The sequence below is a fragment of the Brienomyrus brachyistius genome, chromosome 3 (assembly GCF_023856365.1).
Source record: "Brienomyrus brachyistius isolate T26 chromosome 3, BBRACH_0.4, whole genome shotgun sequence".
Classification (NCBI taxonomy): domain Eukaryota; kingdom Metazoa; phylum Chordata; class Actinopteri; order Osteoglossiformes; family Mormyridae; genus Brienomyrus; species Brienomyrus brachyistius.
In genome coordinates, this window is record NC_064535.1 from 24,259,060 (window position 1) to 24,281,060 (window position 22,001).

Sequence of the window (22,001 nt, forward strand, 5' to 3'; positions counted from 1 at the left end):
AAAAGGCTGATAATGTAGTGTTTATATATATATACAAAGGCAAAAAATGAATACAATGTCTTTTTTTTTTTTACAGAAATCTCCAGCGTTTTTTTCCCCCAACACAGATGAATAAAAGGCAGTACATTTCATTTTTCAAAATTGAAAATAACAACCCAGAACAAAAATTTGTTTCGAAGTTTGAATTTTTTTTTCTTACTCTATTGAATAAAGGGGAAAGGGGTGCCCAACCACCACGGTGTTTCAAGGATGCTGTATAAAAAAGACGACTTAAAAAAATGGACCCGTTCAAATCCAGGAGAGATGATGTCAATGTTAAGGATCTGGGGATGAGGAAGTGTGACTCCGGTCCATTTGTGGCCAGGACTCAAGGAGAGGAACACAACCACTTAAAGTGGGGCGCTGCTGTTGCTGAATGGACCCCAAAATCGTGTCAGACATAGCAATTCTGGCATTGTTTACATGTGCTGGCTGACTCAGATCACAACATGGTAACCATGAGCTGAATTCAGATGCTGTTGTTTCTAACAATGTTCTATGTGAGCTGGCACAACCTATATCTCTCGTTCGGTGAATATTAAACTTCTCACCTTTGGTTTAGACCTGAAGGACGCTGAATGTTCCGATATAATGAGAGAGGCTGTGCAATATGTTATTTTTCCAGGGCTAAATTAAACTCTAGGATGATGCAAATGATGATCAAAGACAGATCTGGAGCTGCTTACTAGGGAAACATTTCACAGCTGGGAGCTGAAAGATTCCAAAGTCCATTATTACACATGAAATTTCAGTTTAAAAAAATCATGGTGTGTAAAAAAAAAATAAATAAAAAAAAAATCAGTTTTACCCCACAAATATTAGTGGGCTATTAAACTGATCATCTGTCTAAATGACTTCAGTGCTTAACATTGAATGTGTTTATGACCAATGGTAACATTACTGAAACTGGCGAGTCTAAATATGGAGGCCGCATGCTTGACAGAGCAATGATGTAATACCGGTTATCAGTTTGGCAGTTTCAGAGTCATGGATGGGGGGATATCTTGGGGGTCAGTGGGGGGGGGGCAGGGGGAGCTAGGTAGGCATACTGACCAACAACCGTCATAGTATGACATCACAGTCTGTCAGTAAAGGTCTTGGCATTAGTTTAACCCTACAGAAACACAGTGCTGGTGGGTTAGGACTCCCTGGATAGACACACATGTCGCTGATTAAAAAAAAACACACCGCAGTCTCAAGAGTCACACACACATTATGAACAGGCTGCAAAACACAAAAAAATAAAATAAAATCCGAAATTCAGATACCGAGTACAGAGTAACAGTACTTTTTTTAACCACATGGTAACGGTTGTAGGATCTTTGTGTTAACACCTTGTTTTGACACGTAACAGTTTTCTGACACCTAGTATTGTTTTATTCGTTCACTTCTTTTAAAGACACAAGAGAGCGATTGCGAGCCATTTTGTTCAGAGATATCTTGTCTTTCCCCTCGGACATTTTGTGCAAAAAACATTTTCAACTATGTCTATCCATCTATGTCGTTTATATAAATATATACTTCTGTCTATGCATATGTATACTTTGTAACATTACAGTCTGGGATAGCTGGCAGTCTGCACTCCACCTGAACGCTTCGGACGTAGCTGCGGGACAAGTGTGTGAACACCTGCCGCAAGCCCAGACAGAGACAGAACACAGCGACCTCACAGAAACGCCCCGCCAGGAAAGTGGAGGACGAGAATAAACAGGACCGAGAGAGACGACAGAACACCCAGAATCGACGTAGACCATAAACACAGACGACAAGTTTACGGCTTTTTTTTGTTTTGTTTTTTTTTCCTCAAAGCACAAATATTACAACATCCTTTTTTTTTTTATTTAGCTTACATAAAGTGTTTCGAATATGGACTCACCTACGGCGGTGGTGATGTCACATGTCATGTGACCGAGGACACTCTCTCTCCTGTGCTTGCATAAACATTCTCTCTCATAAATACGGGAATTCAATGCGACGCAGAACAACAACAAAAAGAAAACAAGACCCTCATCCGATCTCCCCTCTCCATGTAATGTAGCACCAGAGACATGGGACTTATCCTCTGCTGACCCTCTCTTCTCCATGCCATCCCCTGTCCATGAAGAATCTGGTTCATATCACTCCTTTATCCATAAACAATTAAGGAGAAACAAGCATATTTTGGGAAAGACAGCACAACAACAGACCACCAAAGGTCTTCTTTTTCCCTGCTATGTGAAAGGGGATCGCCTACAAGCACCCTGAGAGGGTCATGTCGCTGTGGTGAAGACCATGAATGGAGACTAAGCTTCAGGAGAACATCCTGTACGGGGGACATGCTCCTGGCACAGGTGAGGGGTGGGCAATGGGGTGTGTGAGCCGAGCCGATCCGAGCCGCACAACCAACTGCTCTACGAAGTCTAGGCTAAGCCAGGCCTATACACCGAGCTGAGCATACCGGCAACAGCCCTGGCATGGCCGAGAGTCACGTAAACCTGCCCCGGCAGGAACCGCGATCCAGGAGAAAAGCATTGTTATCACCATTCCTTCTAGTGGTAAGAGCTAGCAACGGAATAAGGAAGCAGCATGAAGTCGTGCAAAGGCAACTATAAAAAGGTGAACCGATAAAGACGAAAGTCCTCAAACTTGCCGATAAGTCAGTCGATGCCAGGCTACACATGACACGCGGGGAGAGAGCTGTGGGGGCCAAGCAGCAGCAGCCATGAAGTGCCGAACTCTGCCTTTCAAACAGGGTTCACGAGGCCTGGGCTATCAGGCATTAAGAGTGGAGTACAGATCCACTGTCTGACCCTGTCTGGGCCACAAGACAATACCAGCTGAGCACAGATCCACTGCCTGACCCTGTCTGGGCCATGAGACAACAACAGCTGAATACAAATCTGTTGGCTGACCCTTTCTAGGTCCAAAGACAGCAACAGCAGAGAACACATCCACTGCTTGACCCTGTCTGGGCCCTAAGACAATACCAGCTGAGCACAGATCCACTGCCTGACCCTGTCTGGCCCGTGAGCCGACAACAGCCAAATACAGATCTGCTGGATGACCCTGTCTGGGCTGCAAGACAGTACTAGTTGAGCACAGATCTACTGACTGACCCTGTCTGGGCAATAAGGCAGCAAAGATAATTTTAGATCCACCATCTGACCCTGTCCTCTAAAGAGTTCCAGGCAGGGGAACACCATCTTCAGCCACAACTCAGAGACACTTGGAGGCAGTGAATCATCAACTCTCCCTGAACATTTAACACCCAAAACAGCAGGAAACAAACATACGCGTCATAGTGAATCTTGGTAGTGTAAAACGAGAACTCAAGGCACAGCACACCGGCGTACATAAAAAAAAAATGCATTACAGGTGCAGTAGGTGGAGAAGCAACGTCCAGCGCGTGGTGGTGCAGCCCTCAGGACTACGGCCTATGCACCGTTTGGGGAAATATGCCGCCTTTCAGCCTGTGACTCATTCTACGTCACCTAACGCTGGAGCCACATTACGGACTTTCTCCAGTGATCCTAGCACACATCTCCTGCCCCTTTCCCTGGTTCAAGTCTTTGTGCTTATCTGTACTTGTGCTACTCTGTGTTTGCTGTGCTCAGCCGAGCCTCATGAAAGCTCATCAGACAGGGGCCTGTCCAAAACAGAGACCCACCTCACAACCAGCACACTACACCTCCATCCTGAGCCTGAGACACAGCTGCCCCTTCCACTTAGACAGTTCAGCATAACCCTACCTCAGAGACAGAGGGGTGGGATCAAAAGCTCATGCCCCTCAATCTAGTGGGAGTCCTGGTACCTTACACTGTCCCTATGGTGGTACCACCTCCGTGATGACCCACTGAGATACAGGTAGGGTCTTGGGGTAAGCCTCACCTCTTCCTGTGACATCACTTCCTGTGAGATGTAGAGCTGGGCAGTAAATAGCGTCTTTGCCTCATATAGATGAAACACAGTTCAGACAAATCCAATTAGGGAATCAGCATTAGTGTCTTAACACCAAGAACTACCCGACTATGCGAATACCACCTGCAGCAACTTCATGTAGCGTCTTTAGGGGCAGACGCCTCTGTAAACAAGATACAACCAGCAACAGAATGCAAGTTTGGGAACGGCTAATGGTTCAAAGTAGTGACAAGTACTTAGTAATTAGCTAAGTCTATAGTGTTTGAGGAAAATCATCTGCAAATAACCAGCTAGTGTTAAATCATACGGTTATATTTTGAAAGCAGTAAAATGATACTAGATACAACAGAGACAAGAATCATAGCAGCAAAAAAGTCTAAATCAAAGGCAATGGTGTGTGACTTTCAAAGTCAAGTGAAGCTGTGAGTTTGCAGTTAAGCGAACCGAACCAATCATTACGTTTATACCGTTCATACTTAGAACAGAACTTTGTACGCAGATCTTAAAGGCAGTGACTGGCACTGGGGATGCTTTGTAGCCACATTGCTGAGCTGATCATTCTCATGCTCAATAAAAGTTCATACTCATTTCAGAAATAATCCGCAGCTACACACACATGGGGCCTCTGTCCTTTAACGGGCTACGGTTGTAGGGAAAAGTGTACGGGAGCGTTCCTGAATCTGAAAGCCCCCCACAAAGCCTTTAACTTTTACCGCTTTCCACCAAGTCAGCGGCCCGCTGTGTATGCTAAAGTAACCAGACACCGCAGACAAAAAAAAAGTATTCAACTCTTTTCAACCATTTTCAACATCCTGCAATTATAAGGTCATTGTGCTGTCTCAATATCAAATGTCTCACACCTCCCCCACCCCAAGCACACAAAAAAAAAACTCCATCCCCAAAATGTGGTCTTTTCAAAGAGGCATGCAAGAGTGCAAGAACACATTTTGGGCAGCTGTTGGGTGACCCGAGCGGAGATCGGTTACAGTGTTCTGAAACGGGGGGGAGGGGGGCTCCTAGCCTTCCGGGTCGCCTGTGCTCCCTTGGTGCTGGAACTGGCTGATATGCATGTCCTACACCATGAAGTAAACAACCACACAACAGATGGAGGGGGGGGGGATACTGGAGCCACAGATGCAGGTGAGGATGTAGGTCTGAGTTGCTGAGGCTGACAAAGTCCTGTTGGTCTAGGTACCTGTTCTTCGTGGGCTGACTTATTTATTTTTTTGCTTCCTGGAGGACCGGGAGGTCAAAGGTCAAAGGCCGCAGAGAACTCCTTGAGGGAAACCGGCATGGTGGACTGGTGGTGGAGGTGGTGGGGGGGCAGAGAGGGAGGAAGTGAGCATGAGCATGTTGGAGGGGGGCATGAGACAACGAAGAGATGAGGTGTGGGAGCCCGCAGGTGGGGTCAGGAGGACTCCTCCAGGGCATTTACCACCTGCTCCAGGATATCTGGGCAGTGGTCTGCAATCTGCTGCAGGACAGAGTTGGCATATTCCTGTAGCTCTGCGCTTTCCTGCTCGCACCTCTCCAGCTCGCCCTCCAGCTGCGAGAGAGAGAGAGAGAGAGAGAGAGAGAGAGAGAGGGTGTCATCATGGTTCCACATTCCCCTCAAGCTGTGCAGATATGTTTACATCACAAAAAAGGAGCCTGCAAACACCAGGGAGCACGTGTGGGGCTCTCTCACTCTGACAGCAGGGTGGCCAGACACTCACTGCCTACCCCGTGGATCACAGAGCCCAAAATGGCACAGAGGGCTGAACAAAAGAGCCAGAAGGGGCAGCCCAGGTGTGGCCAGAGCGTCCCCACAATGCCATCTGGCGTGAGGGCGGTTGCCGCGGCTTCCCGGAGACCACAGACTGCAATCTCACGCTTGTTTTCAGAAATACTCAGGTTTTAGGTATTCAGCAGCTAATTTAACACCACCCTCCCATCCTCCCAGCCCGGATTCCCACAGCCCAAAACAAACCACCAACCAACAGATTTCTACAACGTACAGCTTGCATGTACAGATGTGAATGAATGACTCTCTAAACACAGACAGCGTAGCGCTGACCTCCTTTGCATTCTGAGCTCCTCGAACTGCAAGCTCCAGTCAGAAAAGCATCAGGAGTTGTGCTACTCCTGTGGTCCTCCTCAGGCCATACAGGAAACGCCGTGCTCAGAGCCCAAGGAAAACACGCACGTCTTCCTCTCAAAAGATAAAAAGACGATGGGCCAAAAGCGGGAAATTACCGCACTACAGATTCCTGACTTAACGATAATCGTAGATAGATTTTTCAGCAGCCCGGGATTGTTAAAGATTTGGGATAATATAAAAGAGTGATTAGAGTCGGGAGTCGGAGCTCTCGCCTGTACGGGCGAATGACGACATCCATTCACATGGCCAGGCCGGGCGGGTAAATTTACAGCCAGGAAGCTGAGGAACCACAACCTGTTTGGGTTCTCGAAGAAATGCTTAGATTCTCCATAAACATGTCCTCCCCTAAGCTATCACTCTGACAGCCGGGGTGAGGTATGGTGGCAGTGTGGGGGAAAGAGCGAGAGAGATTTAAAAGGTCGACGTAACCGTTTTAGGTCCAGGAGAAATCCATGCGTCTCTGGACGGTCCCTGCAGAAACCCCCGGAGGCAGCTTTTCCCCGCCCAGACAGCCTGCTTTCACTGATACGGTTTTGCTGTGTTGGTCAAACGAAATTGCTTTTCAAATCCGAACGTCGGCCAACCATCCGAAAACCAAGGCTCCCTGCTCCTAGTGAGCAGAATATTTCAGAGCCCACAAAATTATTTTCTTTGGCTTTCGGATGTTAAAATGTCAGATTTAACAAGGTTAATGTTAAAGACATCTGTAACAATAACTGTAGGTCATATTCCCATATTTGAAAACATCCACCTCTTTTATGCATTTTATGTAGGCTTGGATCACACGGCAGTTCCATAATTAATATAAAAAAAAAAAAACAAGAGGAAGGGTCTTAGATCCAGCCGGCAAGAATAATGGTCAGCTGGGTATTATTCGTGGGGAATGGTCGTCAGCTGGGTGCATGAAGAACACAGCTACCTCACACCCGCGACATACGGCGGGAACTCCACGCTCCGACGGCTAATGCTCACAGGGGACTCGCCGCAGGAGACGCACTGGGAAGTCTTTCCATTTTAAAACGGGGTTTCAGGCAAAAAAGCAGGTGAGGTCTTCAGCAGCCGACCCCCCCCCCCCCCCCCCAAAGCAACCAAGGAGGGATGTCCTCCAGTGAGCCCAATTCAGAAGATATGTTATTAAGAAAAACAGCAAAAGCGTTTCTTAAACTGAATCATGTGTGGTAGGTAATGGGGCTTGTCCACCCTGATGTATGACACCTTATGCAGAGTTTTTAAAAAAGGGGGGGGGGATGCCCCCCCCCCCCATCCCGTTAGCATCTGACATCCATTAGCACAAATTCCTGGGGAGAATAGGGCAGCCTGGGGCTGGCGTTGGCCCACCTGCACCCACACGGTAACAGCCATCCTCCTCACCTCTATGGCTTTAAGACAATACACACATCGCAACGTGTTTACACCATACTACCTGTTCATACTGCACTGTTTACGTATTTATTGTCATAATTGTACTCATATTTAATGTCTTACTGAAGCACATTAATTTGTATTTGTGTTTAATGTGTGTTTACTGGTAGCTGGAAGAACATGCAGAACAATAAAATCCTTAAATCATAGATGTAAAGGTCGAGCTATCCTCCGAGTATAATGTCTCTATAGCCTTAAAGGCAGGAGATGCCCAAGAACGAACTGCCGGTCCGTGCTGACCCCGCCCCCGGACGCTGCAGACCACGCCCCCCCGGACGCTGCAGACCACGCCCCCCCGGACGCTGCAGACCACGCCCAGCCCGGACGGTGCAGACCACACCCCTCCTATTCTCCAACCTTCTCATTCTTTGTTCTCCACCTTGGCCGCTGAGACATGATGGTGGTGTATCGGTGAGCTGGAGAAGCCAGGGGCGTACGGAAAACTGTGACCACAACAACGCCATATTGCTGGGGGGTGGCGGTAATCTCGTACATCACGTGAGGAACATGGACAGCCATGGCTGCTGTGTAAAGGTACAGGACCCTGTCATTGTCACCATGACCCTTAAGACTGAGCTGAGCGCCATTACGGACACCGCTGGGGGCAGGAAAGCAGCATTCTAGCATCTTCTAAAGGACAAACCCACCATCTTTTTCCATCATCATGTAAAATCTTAATTCCCACAGCATCCCATGATCTCACCTTTGCTCTCCTTCTCTTGTGTTTTTTTTCTAACTGAAAGAGGAAATCGACAGATGGTGGAAATAAAGAGAGAAGGAGTTGAGATTTCCCACCCAGCTCGGTCATCTGAGGCCGAGGGCAGGTCTGGGGGGGGTGGAGGCTGTGCTTTGGACCCCCCCCCCCATCCCCGCTGCCAGGAGGGGGCACAGCTGTGAAAGCCATCACACCATAAATCCAATACATTTGCATAAAATCTCCTCCTTCCAAAATGTGAACATTGTGTTTTATTTTGAGAGCAAACAATGAGACCTGAAGGGAAAAGATTCATTTTTTCCTGAAATGTACAATTAAGAGCTTCATCTTCTGAGAACCCCCAAGGCATAAACTATTTTGTAAAAAGATAATAAATAACCCCCCAGCTGGCCATTCTGCTGCCCCCACCACCCAACGCACACCACAGACTGAGCTCATTCTTATGCCCTTAAACCAACACCGCCCCCCCCCTCCACTCTCCAAACCCAGAATCCTCTCTTGCTTGCCAGGCGCTCTATACTTATTACTGTGCCGTGTGCAATTTGGCCTTCCGTCCAACGCCCCCAGCCCCCGCCATGTCCACACTCTGTAACAACATCACAGGCTCCCTGACGACGGCCTCAGAAGATCCCCCAGCCGGACTGGCCAATGGTCTGATTTACCTCACTGGGAAGTAACTCTCCTCTGGTAATAGGTGTCACCATAAACCCTCCACCCCAGACACACGGAGTCCCAGAGCCTGCCCCCTCCTAGGGGACCCCCCCCCCAGACACACCAGCGTGGTGTCTCCCTGTCATCCTTCCAGCACAGGACAGGCTTTCCTCACTGCGGCAGAGAACCTCCTCATACTGCCGAACAGGGTCATTCTGGCTCTACTGGGAGGCTTTGGGCCCCCCCGACACCACCGCCCCCCACCACCAGTCATTCCCACTATAATTTCAAATCTCAAAATACAATCTAGAGGCTGCCTCCTAAAACCATGCAGCCAAGGTCGCCTGGTCGCCCCCGGCTCCGGGCCCCATCTTTGCGTCCATCCGCTGAGCAGAACCCTCTTAATGATTTTCTTCCCCCCCCCCCCCCCCTAATTGCTTGGCCGTCTCTCCACACTTCCGCGGGCCGCACCACTGATCTCAATCGGCGTTCTCGTGGGAGGGGGGGGGGGGGGGACTTCCCCATGTCGATACGCTCCAGGTGCAAGCTTGTATAAACACCCCCGCAGGCCGGTTCTAATGGCGACGCCTGATTACGGGCCTCACGTTCTATCTAAAATGCATAGATAAATATGGTCGGCACTCCACACACGGCGCGGGCCGGACCTGGCCAGGTTTCGCGGTGTCACCCGGACGAGCCGAAGCTTGTTCAACCCGCTTTCACGTCTGGAACGGCGATCTGCAGCCAAAAAGCAGGCCCTCGGTGGAACCGGCCGGCTGAGAAAGTCAGAGCCATGATCAAAAAGGAGTTTGAAATAACTTCTTGCACACGCCCACCGCAAGAAGATTAAAGGAAAAAAAAAAAGCGATTTTGTTATTCCTTGTATACATTTTTGAATGTCTTTGGCAATGGCCATGCAGAAACTTGGTCTGGATTCTTATGACGAAGCTAGAGAGATATACTGATGTCTGGTGATCAGTCAAGCGTTAGCAGATTGGGAGTGCCCCCCCCCCCACCGTGACCCCCCCCCGGCACGTCACTTTCAAACAAGGCATAGTTGGTTCATCGCCAAACTGCCCCGGCATAAGGCATATGTTCTTTATGAGTTTTATTTACTTATTTAAATAAATAATAATAAAAAAAAACAGGATTACAATAAAAAGAAAAAAAGCTACTGCAAATTACTAGACTTTATCATTTTCAGTACAGTGCAGAAGACTTAGGCAGTCAAAGAAATGGCTTAGATGAGCATATTTGTGAAAAACTAAATGTCTAAAACAGTCTAAACAGTCTAAAACAGCATAACTATTCAAAAATAGGATTTTTTCTTTTCGGGGTGGGGTTTCCCATAACCATCCAATACAGCCACGAATTTTTGCCTTGACCACTAGCAGACCTCGTACGTCTCTACAATACCTCATTAACTTTTAAAAATCAGTTTAGTTAATTACGTGAGCTGGTGATGAAATCTAACAAATACATGGAATGGCGGAGGTGCCCCTGAGGAGAGGTTTGGGCCCTGCAGCTGTGATCTGATCATCTAGCAAGATATCAGTGGCTTTCTGGAGAACAGAAGAAATCTGTGCTAGTTTTTATCATATTACTCTTAATTTGCACATGTTGTAATGTCAGAATGTGTTTTTGTTCTGAGCAAATATGTACCTACTATCCAGATAGAGGGCTTTCATTTCCTTTGACTGCCCAAGAATTTTGCACGGTACTGTATGTAGTGGCATGGCACAGTCATTTTTTTTAAAGCCCATCTTTAGCAAAATCTTTCATCCAGAATTAGTGCAGAAAAACTCCCACTTGTTCTGTACAGGCAGCGCATTCACCAGCACAGCTGAAGCTGACCAGGCCGCTCAGAACAGGACGGTCATTTCCCTCTGACCTCCCTGGTCCAAAACACAGCTCCTTAACCCATCAAAAGAACACAGAGTCCTAGCAGGCGAACATCACACAATACTCCTTTAGAAAAGAACGCTACAAAAAAAAGCAGTTCGCTGATAGAAATGAAAACATAATATAATCAGTGTTCCTACAGCAAATAAATAGCATCAGGTAAGCGTCCACAAGGGAAAATCATTTCGTTTGCTCCCAGTCTAAAACGGAGAGCTCCCAAGGGAACTGGAGAGCAAAGAGATACAGACAAAGGAAAGCTGACCGCAATGCCAGGTGACTGATGATGTACTGCAAGTTACCGAGAGGGATCATGTTCTATAACCCAAGCCAATAAGAATCCCTGGTTCTTAAACTCTGTATCCACAACAACTAGTACAGCGGAGCGGCTCAGATCCTGCTCCTTCCATCACGAGCGTCTAGAGCAGCACCTCAGGCTCTTAAAAACTCCTTAACAGGCTGCTTAACATTTTAACTGTCCTTCAGTTCTATGTTAACAATTTTTTTTTTATTTATAAGTCATTTTCAAACTCCCCTTAGTGCCTTAAAAAAATGACACTTATACCGACAGCAGCAGGGAAACCCTGCTTCTGAATAGGCTTCATCTAAGGCCACTTTTCCGCTGCACCAAGTACCGTCCTTTCGGTATCGTACATTTCGGTTTTCCTTTGACTTCCGGTCACGTACCAGTACCAGAAGTGCCTAACCAGCTAGGGGACTTCTTTGGTACTTTTGGGTGGGACTACAGGTTATGCAAAGAGCCTGCTGCGGAAACACAAGACAAATGCCACCTTGAAAACAGCTGCGAACTCAGAAAACAACGATAAACAAAGAAAAAAATATATGTTTACATTGCAATCTGGTCGGAAGAACAGATACAACAAAAGACATGTCAAGAAGTAAAAAAAAAAAAAAAAAAAAAAGAATTTTATTTAATATAGTGGGATGTGTTTAATATACTAGGGTCCTAGCGATGTCATTTTGTTGTAATAAATATTTGGGTAGTTAGAAAACAAAAATCTCACAAACCCGTTAGAAGTGAATTACACAGCAAGGATGAAAATGATTAAGAATATCTGAGAACGCACGCAGTGCTCAGGCAAAAGCAGTGGAGGTAAACTTTAAATTGATTTTTAAACATACTAGAATCTACAAAAGGAATAATAATTAAAATTGCAAAACTTGCTAATTGTTTTTCCTATGACAGTAAAATTCAGTGAAACTTTAACCCCCTGCGCTATAACGTCTGTACAGAATTTAAAGTAAGAAAAAGCCTGACTTTAATCTGACTATTGGTGTAAGAACTGCATGTGCACAACATGCGATGTTGGTATTAATTCAGTACGAAACACCCCGCTTCGTGTTTTGATGTTATTCGGTGCTGGTAAAGTTTTTACGCTAGTGGAAAACCAATACCTTTGTCGAAATACCAAAAGTACGGTACGGAGGTGAGCAAGCAAAACGCTCAGGCTGAGCCTATTTGTGTTAAGACCGCGTTTGTGTGGTTCTACACGAGTCTGCGGTGCATGCAACAGCTTCCATTTTCCAACACCATTATCTCACACCCATCAATGACGGTGAACAGTTTCATCCAGACTTGCATCTTCCCCATCAACGGTTCCATAAGCCCAATGTCTTCCGTTCCAAACAGTGCCAGGCCAATCTAGACCCTCTCTCTCCATTTGGCAAGAACCCCACAATTTGTCATTCTACCAGGCCTGTAAGGGGCCATTCGGAGAGACAGAACCGGCAAAGTGCAACTTTGGATCAGCTGTGGCTCTGATGGATTGAAGTTACTGCCATTTAATAACAATAGGAAATGGGCAGAACCTAGAACCACAGTTGACCAAAGTTTAATATCGCGCAGCACAAATTAAGGGTCTCCATGTTTGAACTGGAACCTTGTTCAGGTCTCAATCCATTGGTGATTTAATCATTTCAGGAATTTCCTTTCTCACCCAAAGCGCTTTGTGATTGATTCCGGCTGGCAGACCAGGCCTTATTCCTACCCACAGGCCTTGCATAGAAATGACTACAAAATTAATGACCGTCCAGCGGTTTCCTGGAAAAGGTAAAACAGCACATCAGGCCAGCATCCCTGTGTCTGGTGGCGCAGGTGCTCGAGCTGGTGGACTTTACACTTCTCAATCCAGGCAGCTGGAAGCCGTCGGAAAGCGGATCCCTCATAGTGCCTCATCGCTCCGTCTGGGAGAGGGACCTGGAGGTTCGGTTTGGCTTCAGGAGGATGCAGGATCAATAACGGAGGACGGCCAGCTTCACCGGAAGAGCGAAAAGTACCATATATAAGCTGCAGAAGTTTGTAACCCCACAAGTGTTGCAATGCCCCCCCAACCCCACCCTGATGAGGCACCCCGCAATTCCCCACGCAGTCACCGTGAACCCAACGGGTGTCTCACTCTGGTCCGCCCCTTAATCACCTTACACCCAGGGGGTGACATCACTCATAACATTAACCCCCGACACACACCCCCAACCAGCCAGTAACCAGCTCCTGTCACATTAACATAAACACCACCACAGAGAGGTGCCCCCACCCCCGCTCCCTACAGACCCCCACTGCCAACGTTACAGTCCTAATAACCTGCCTCCCTGGGGGGGGGGGGGGGGGGTCATGGGAGGAGTGCTGGTACTCTCGGAGCGTGGGGACTTGTCGCTGACACTTAAATCAATTAAAACCCCTACCTCTCTGCCCCTTTTCCCTCATGCACCGGTCACGGGGCCCAAGCCCCCAACCGCCCCCCCCACCCCGCCAAACCCCCACACCCTTTAAAGTGCTTGTCACATGAAATTACACGCCCAGCTGGTGGCTGCTGAGAGCCCAGCTGACAGGCAGATCAGCTCCCTCGCTGCCATTCCCAGTCCCTGGGTTCAACCCTGTATATATTAGATTAAATTAAATTAAATGAATAATTAATTGCAAAAATTAAATTTTAAAACATAAAAACGTATAATTGAATTTTCTCGGCCACCCCACTGACATTAGGATAGGCGCATTCCCCGTACCTCTCGCTGTATGCCTGCATACACTCAGAAAAACACACACACACACACACTTTTAAGGAAGACCCCAGCAGTGGTGGACAGCTAGCATCAATAATACACAGAGACGCTGCTCTGCTCTGGTAAGACCACCCAGCACCTGAGCCCCTCAATCCGCCACGGTGCCACGGGGACCTTGACCCGCTGAGGGACTCTCACGCCCGCTCCCTCCAATGTGTCTTTGCCACAATTCCCACCTGCAGTGTTCTCTTCGGGGGACTCTGAATGCACGGTGAGTTCCCTTTACGTTAGAGCAGAGGCTGGGCCTTCGTTAAAAAAAAAAAAAAAAAAAAAAGAAGGGGGGGGGGGGGGGGGGGGGGTGTGTGGCAAGCAGGGCTTCGCCAAAGCGCGGGGGGGTGGGTGTGCCGACGGTCACCCAAGAAGAGCAGCTGCCATCGATCCCGTTCCTCCATGTTTACAGCCATTTCTCACTGCAAATCAGGAGGCACTGAGGAGCCTGGAGTGGGAGGTGGTCTGATGTCCCACGGGCTTCGCCTCGCGGCCCATGGATATTCATAAACACCTGCCGGCCACATAAATGTCGACTCGATGTAAAGATGCATTTTTTCCATCATAGTCGAACAACCTATAGATGTCAAATATCTATACTGATACTAATTTTGGCTGAAAATAATCAAAGGCTAGTGTGTGTTTGAGAATATCCTGAAATTCTAAGTGACGATGAATTACTCTAGATAAGGTTAAATGTAAATCAGAAAAGGAATAAATTATGGTTTTTGTTTGCTTACAGTAAATCGCACACAAGCTACCTAATTGAAAGAGAAGCAGAACATTCTCACAAATGCCTTACAACCTGGCAAACTGATGTCAAAGGCAACTGCAAATTATATATGAGCAAAAGAAATTTACAAACGAAAGGAGGCCATTTGACCCATCAAGCTCGTTTGGGGAGAACTAAACTAATAGCTCAGAGTTGTTAAAATCTTATCTAGCTCTGATTTAAAGAAACCCAGGGTTTTAGCTTGCGCTACACTAGCAGGAAGACTATTCCATACTCTGACTATACGCTGTGCAAAGAAGTGCTTTTCCAATTTCAGTTTAAAACCTTCGTCAGCTAATTTCCACCTATGGCCATGAGTTCTTGTATTTGAACTAATATTGATTAGCTATTTGGTTGAACAGCATCCAGATCTGTTAGAATCTGATACACCTGGATCATGTCCCCCCTTAGTCTCCTTTGCTCATGGCTGAAAAGATTCAGCTCAGCTAACCTCTCCCCTAATCTTAGCATCACTTCCCTTGACTTAATCTCCACACACCTAGAGATGTAACCCAACATCCTACTGGACTATTTCATTGCTTCCCCACACTGGCGAGAGTGGGACATGGAAGCATCAACATACATGCCAAGGTCTTTCTCATAATCAGCTACCTTTATTTCAGGGGAGCCCATAAAATATCCGTACTTTATATTTCTGCTCCCTGCATGGATTACCTTACATTTATCTACGTTAAATTTCATCTGCCAGGTATCAGCTCAATCACTAATTAAATCAAGATCCTGTTGCAGCCTCTGTGCTGCTAGTTCAGTATCTGCAACATCTCCCACCTTGGTGTCGTCTGCAAATTTAACCAGTTTGCTGGATATATTGGTGTCAATATCAATGTAAATTAGGAATTACGGTAAACTGAACCATAAGTCAAAGAGAGACACGGTGTGAACTGCATGACATGCTGAAGTTCATGAATAACTTAAATTATTTGAAAGACAGTGACCTGGTCTCCTTCATTAATGACTGTTAATGATGTGTAATATACACAGCTTCAGCTTATATTCTCACAGATAAAACACAGTCAAAGCCCAGCGTCACCAGGGCTAATAGAAATCAAGGCGTAGAAGCATCCGGAGAAAGATGGCAGCTTGATAGGTGGAGCAGAAGCGGGCAGAGCAGCGGCTGCGGGCATGTTAGATTGGCATGGGGTTTGTGAGAGTCAGTGAGGCTTCTCTCTGTTATGCGCGTCACCATGGGAGACGGGCACTACTGTGTGTGTGTGTGTGTGTGTGGGAGCAAAAGCATGGAGGTGTGGGATGCTGGAGCGGACTTGTGGTGCCAAGCAGCGGGTAGGAACTTGCAGGGGTGGTTGGAGGGGGGGGGGGTCAGGGGCCAGGGACAGAATGCTAATGAGAGCGCTCCCCCCCCCCCCCCCCCCCACGGGCGTCTGCCACGCTGTGCTGCCAGGTCCATTTAGGGCACCCTATAAAAAGCCACCAAGTACGCTATCGCCAGGCTCTGGGTGGGACGGGCACAGCTTCAGACAAAACGGGTGGCGGACCATACCAGGCCGTGGGTCTGGGAGGCTTTCTGTGCTTACTGTTACCCATAGAGGCACCCTGCATGCCTGTGTCCATGTTAACGAGGTGTCCTCCTCCGTGTTATTTTTACACACACACACACACACACACACACACACACACACACACACACACACACCACTGACACTCTTAAAGATATCTTTTCCCAAGCAGCTTCATCATTGGGGGCAATTATAAGATTTTTTTAAGGTGGGGGGGCATAAGAAGGGCCATATTTCATACAAAGGGGTCAACCTTATCATTAGCCAATGATATGTTTTTAATCGGTGACTGACAGGAGTTAGGAGCACCCTAGAGGCCAATCAGCATTCAACTCGGGCCGGTGCCTCAACAGTCCCACCCCGGTTCATCGGCTGAAATCGACTTGACACCATGACTTGCTGGTGAGGACATCGATCGGATAAGAGACATAATAAAAACAGATCTTTTCCCCGAGCATATAAAACAAGATGGTACAGAAAACAGGCAACCAAATCAATGCCCACAAAAGTGAAAGCGGCGTCTGAAACCAGTCACATGATACTACTCTCCAAGAACGTATGACTACGCCATGATACATCGTCCCACTTTTCTGTGCCACAGAACTAAGGAACTGGACGATGCTGATGTTCCAGGCTGCCATACAGGTTTTATACAAGTTTTAATATATTTCTTCCACTATGACACCACTCACACTTCCCATAACATGCCGAGTGCCAGGAAACAAGGAACAAAACTCGACATCAAAAAGCAATGAATATCAAAGGGAATATAACAATCCTGGGGCAAAGGGTTACATCCAAACTGCTGCTTTTACTGCAGCCGGAGTCTACATCCAGTACGGGTTTTATGATTTTCATAACTAATAAAATTACCACATCCATATTTTCTTTCCTGGCATGTGGATGACTGCTGGTGGCTGAATATGATTCCAAAGTACCAATTTCACCTTAATCGACATGTCAAGACATAACACAAACACTGGATAGGGTTTGTAGGGAAACCATGGGAAAACTGTCCAATATCCATCTCGGATTCCTTTTGGATAAGTAGGATGTGGTGACGAAGACAAGTTATTTAGTAGCGGTTAATATTTGTTATTATTATGTGGAATTTGGCTGATGATGATGGAGTCTAATGCATCAGTGAGTGGGGGGCGGCTATATTGCAGCCAAAGGGCCCCAAAACACACTGCTACCAGCTGTACAGTTTCCATCAACAGGTGAGGGTCCAGCAACCCGACACGGGCCAAGACCACATCACTGCGCTGACATTGTTTTTTGCGATTTTCACCAAGATGCCCAGAGCCCCCCCCCCCCAAAAAAAAAGCTTATTGGATCTGCCAAGCTGCCACAGAGACAAGCCCGATTGCTACAGAACACGCGGGCATGTGTGGGCACTGGCGGCATATCCACCACCTCGCTCCCACTCACCTCAGCAGATGTGGCACCGCTAAACGCGGGAATTACACGCAAGTGAACTTCCCGAGCGATTTATGTCTGCGGTTTTATGGGAGGCCAAGGTGGATGTAAGACTGGGAGTGATGGACCGCTGCGGGGGGATTCGTACATGGACGGGGCTGAAGTTCGGGCATCTGCGCTCGGGTAATTTACGGCAGCTCCGAAGGGGTATGAAGTGGGAGGCAGACAGGACGAGAGAACGGCCCTCTGATCCTAAATGATTCATACTCTCAGGTTTAATAGTGGCTGCCAGGTTCTGCTCCTGCTATTTTTACCCTGCTTGGTCCACTTCCTTCTCGGTTCGTCCTCATTTACCCGCCCCTTCCTCCTCCATACTCCTCCCATTCTGCCCCATCTCACCCCACACTCATCCACTGGCTCCCTCTATCCCTCCCCCTTTCTCTTCTTCTTCATCTTCTCTCTATCGCTCTTCATTCGACGACTCTCGCTCGCTCCTGCATTGTGACCATGAGAGAGTGGCCTGGCTCATTTTCCATTTTGCTTTGTCAAAACAACATAAAACTGTGGCAATAAAATAGGATCCTGCATTATTTATCTTGCCGAGGAACACATGCCTTTCCATGCATTTGCACGGTGAGAGTTCCCGTTCACAAAGACCATGTGGTCTGGTATAGCCTCTGCACCTCAAAGGCACATTCAGTACGTTTACATGCACAGCTAATTTGAGCAACGACATTTAATCGGACTACTGTCCCTGTCCCAGTATACATGCATGGGAGGTGATTCAATTCATCGACCGAAGCTTGTCTGACTCCGCTACAATAGGTGGCGATATGGCTCCTTTCATCCTGTTAGTATTAGGCTTTCTCTGGCTGACCTATTACGTCACAGATGTAAAAAAATTTTTATAAAATTAACAATAATGGGTGAGTGAACAAATGAAGTGACACAGGCATTAACTACGATCTGGTCGGAAGAATAAATACAAGATCACGATAGTGCAATAAGAAATAAAGTATTTTGTATAACAAAACTGGAAATTGGTATTGGAAAATTTTCAAATACCGCAATTTGACTTTGTTATAATAAATGTTGGGATATTTATGAAACAAAAAGGAGTTCAACATAAATTTCTCACGAACCCGTCTAGGAGAGATTTAAACAGCAAGGATGAAAATGATTATGATTGTTTTGGCGAACGCATGCAGCATTAAGGCACAAGAAAACTTTAAACCGATCTTTAAACATATATTAGATGATTTTGAAAAGGTATAAACATTAAAATTGCAAAACTTGATAGGTTTTTTTTTCCTATTACAGAGTAAAAATGTTTTAGCGAGATTTAAACTCCCTGCACTATATCTGCACCAAACTGAAGGTAAGAAAGCGTGATCTTAATCTAGCTGACCAACGATGTAAGAATTGGAGGTGAACAACATGCGATGCTGGTATTAATATTGCACATTGTCCGGTCTTACTACAGTAATTCTTCAAAATTCAGTACAAAATACCTAGCCTCACGGTGTGATGTCATTCGGCACCGGTACCAGTTTTTACGCCAGTGGAAAACCAACACATTCTTGAAGTACCAAAAGTACAGCACCTGGTGCAGTGGAGAAGCACCCTTTAGTTGAGCAGTGAACTGGACAGCTTTACAGTGCTGTACATTTCATATGTGCTGTACATTCTCTTCTATGCTCCATGCTTTGTCTGTGTACCGGCTTCTTCTGTGACTTCCGGGCCAAAGCCCAGGGCGAAACTGTGGAGCATGCACAGAGCGCCTAGGCCAGTTTGAGTCCGACAGAACATATACATGCAGGAGTAAATCGACTCCCAATCGTATTATCTGGGTGTCTTAGTGCGACTAAGAGAAATTCGATTTAGTACGATTTCATTCGGACTAACATGTACTTTGAAAGTCAGGTTTTAGTTGGACTAACACAATAATTTGGCTTTCTTAGTGTGCATGTAAAGGTACTAAGAAATATGTACCTTCTTCCAGCATCCACTAACCCAAAACATTCTGGCCTTTCAAACCTGCTAAACTCTCCGAAAAAAACAAAGGAAGAACAAAATTTCAAAACTCACTCAGTCCACAAGATAAACTTTCGAGAAAATTTCTGGGGACTTAGTGAGTTTTGGGAACGCAACGAAAGTTCTTCATTGGATTATTCAGACTGTGTGAGTTTTGGTTCGCAGTACAGTAACGAGGAAGCTTGACTTTAGGTCATCGGCGGTCTCACCTCGAAAACAACCAAAAATGGACTGAGTTGTAGAAATCTGCTCTTCCGTTATATCCAGACAATAAATAATAGCCAGGCCAAAGCAACTGAAATACAAACATGTGAAATCTGGAGCAAGAATTTGTGGGAAAGGTGGTGTCGCTTTAGCCAATCCGGAACGACCAGCCAACCAATGGAACGAGAAAGGGGTGTGGCTTACCTGCTCCAGACTCATCCTCTGCAGCTCCTCCTCCCAGGCTGCCCGCTCGCTGCGGTGGTAGGCGGGGGGTGGGGCCAGGTTCTGCAGGATGTGGCGGTCTCGCTCGTGGCACAGGGCGGTCAGGTGGCCAATGTACAGCTTCAGTTTACTGCGGTTCTGGTTGAGGTCTATAAGAGAGGGGATGATCTGGCCCCAGCACAGAAAGGGAGAAGAGCTGTCAGAATGTAACCCACCTCATACATTCACCCAGGTTAACCCACATGGCAACAAACCACGTCCCTGACCATGTGACCGTGGGTATCTGAGAACACAATTTGAAAAGGTGGGCGTGAGGCATTACCGAGCACGTCATAGCGCGGCAGCCGCTCCAACAGCCATGACAGATTGCTGTGCTCCAACTCTGACTGAATCTCACAAAGGAACAGAGACACGAGAACGTGGCCCCCCTCCCCCCTAGCCACCAGATCACATGACACCCACCCCCTCTCTATCTATCAGAGCAACACATGGGATGCAGTACATTCAGAAACAGCGGCTACAGTATGAGTGAAAAAGAGATTTTTAAAAATCATGGGGAAAACAAATGAAAAGTGCAGACCACCCAGCGAGAGAGGAGAGCTCTGAAACTCCATTACCACAGAACGTGATGTTCTTCGACTGGAGAAAACTGGCTCTGATAAAATGCAGAGGACCACTGACTGGACGGCTCCATTTCTGACCACCACCAGCGGCTCCATGGCTGAAGGAAGCCACCGGTGATGCGGTCCATGGATGCCGTGATGAATCCTCTCCCTCGAGTGCACGTCACATCTGCTAAATGGCATCTCCGTAGCCCAAAAAGAACCTGACTGTGCTGACGAGGAAGCAGTTCCACGCCAAGCTCTCTGTTCTGGGAGCAACACAGGAACTGCAAATGGACCGGCGGACTTGATCGGGACTAGCAAAATCCATTACGGGCCCTTCGCTGGACCGCGCAGGCCGCCTGGGGGAACGAAAATGCGGAACGGGTGTCGATTGAGATTTTGCTAAATATTTTGAAAAGGCTTAACTAGGATGGATGGTGAGCAGCACTTAAAGCCTGAAACAGGCAGCATCCAAAGTTACAACAAAGTACAGCCTTTAAAAAAAATAATTATTATAATAATAATGGGGGTAAGCGTTTGGTGAGGAGAGGGTCGGAGAATCCGGTTTCGCCTGCGCGCACACACACACACACACACACACACACGAGTGGGAACATTTGTGTCCGCACACTTTATTAATTCTCATTAGCTGGGGCCTCGGCTCCAGGGCCGAGTGCGCTCTGTTTTAGTTGGCTCAGGGGAAGCCTCTCCAGGGTGGAACCCAACTGAAGGCAGAAAAGAGGAGTGAGGGAGCAGAAAAAGAGGAAGGGGAGGTGTTGAGAGAGTGGGGGGGGACATTTTCCTGTCAGGTTTCCATGAAGGAATGTACCCAGTTGACTGCTACCAAGTCCTCCTTCTATAAACACTATGTGCACCATCGTTAAGCCTCTGATGGAGGCCCCAGGGAAAACCCCACAGGTGCACTTCCTGTCCAGCACACAGCACTTCCTGTTTGCATTGGTGTCCCAACAAATCAAAAACGGATCCTGTGCGGCTCAAAGGACCCAGGGAGGGATGCACACTCCCTGAGATTCTGTTACGCAATTCAAGGTCACCTACATATGATAATGACGACAGGATGCAAAGGCAATGTGAGGACATCAGGAATAAGGCCAACGGATTTTAAAGGACGCAGTGTGGTTGGGTGAATGGTGCGTGTGAGTGAGGCGGTTTATATCGAAAGCTACGGGTTTTTGGGTCTGAACTGAAGGGAAATCTTATGGAAGAGATTGTGATATATTCCTTAATTGTCCACACCTGAAGGAAGCAGGAGAGGCCTGTGACACAGCCACAGCCACATAGGTGAATATCTCCTGAACAGCTGTACTGATACAAATTAATGCAGAAAAGTCCAGGGCAGGACACCTGCTGTTCTGCT

General features: G+C 47.1%; 1 protein-coding gene across 6 annotated transcripts in view; it reads right to left on the reverse strand.

Annotated features, from left to right (window-relative positions):
* The window catches only part of erc1b (ELKS/RAB6-interacting/CAST family member 1b), a 144,646-nt gene continuing 122,645 nt past the window's right edge, over positions 1-22,001 (reverse strand). For 4 of the 6 annotated variants that reach the window (XM_049007309.1, XM_049007311.1, XM_049007310.1 and 1 more), the window contains 2 exons: positions 20,001-20,186; positions 1-5,482 (listed from right to left, as the gene is read on the reverse strand). In XM_049007309.1, the coding sequence (XP_048863266.1) occupies positions 5,345-5,482; positions 20,001-20,186 (324 nt within the window). In that variant the 3' untranslated portion in view covers positions 1-5,344. Of the gene's footprint in view, positions 5,483-20,000; positions 20,187-22,001 lie in introns of those variants that run through there. The other 2 variants (XM_049007313.1, XM_049007314.1) reach the window with 1 other exon arrangement.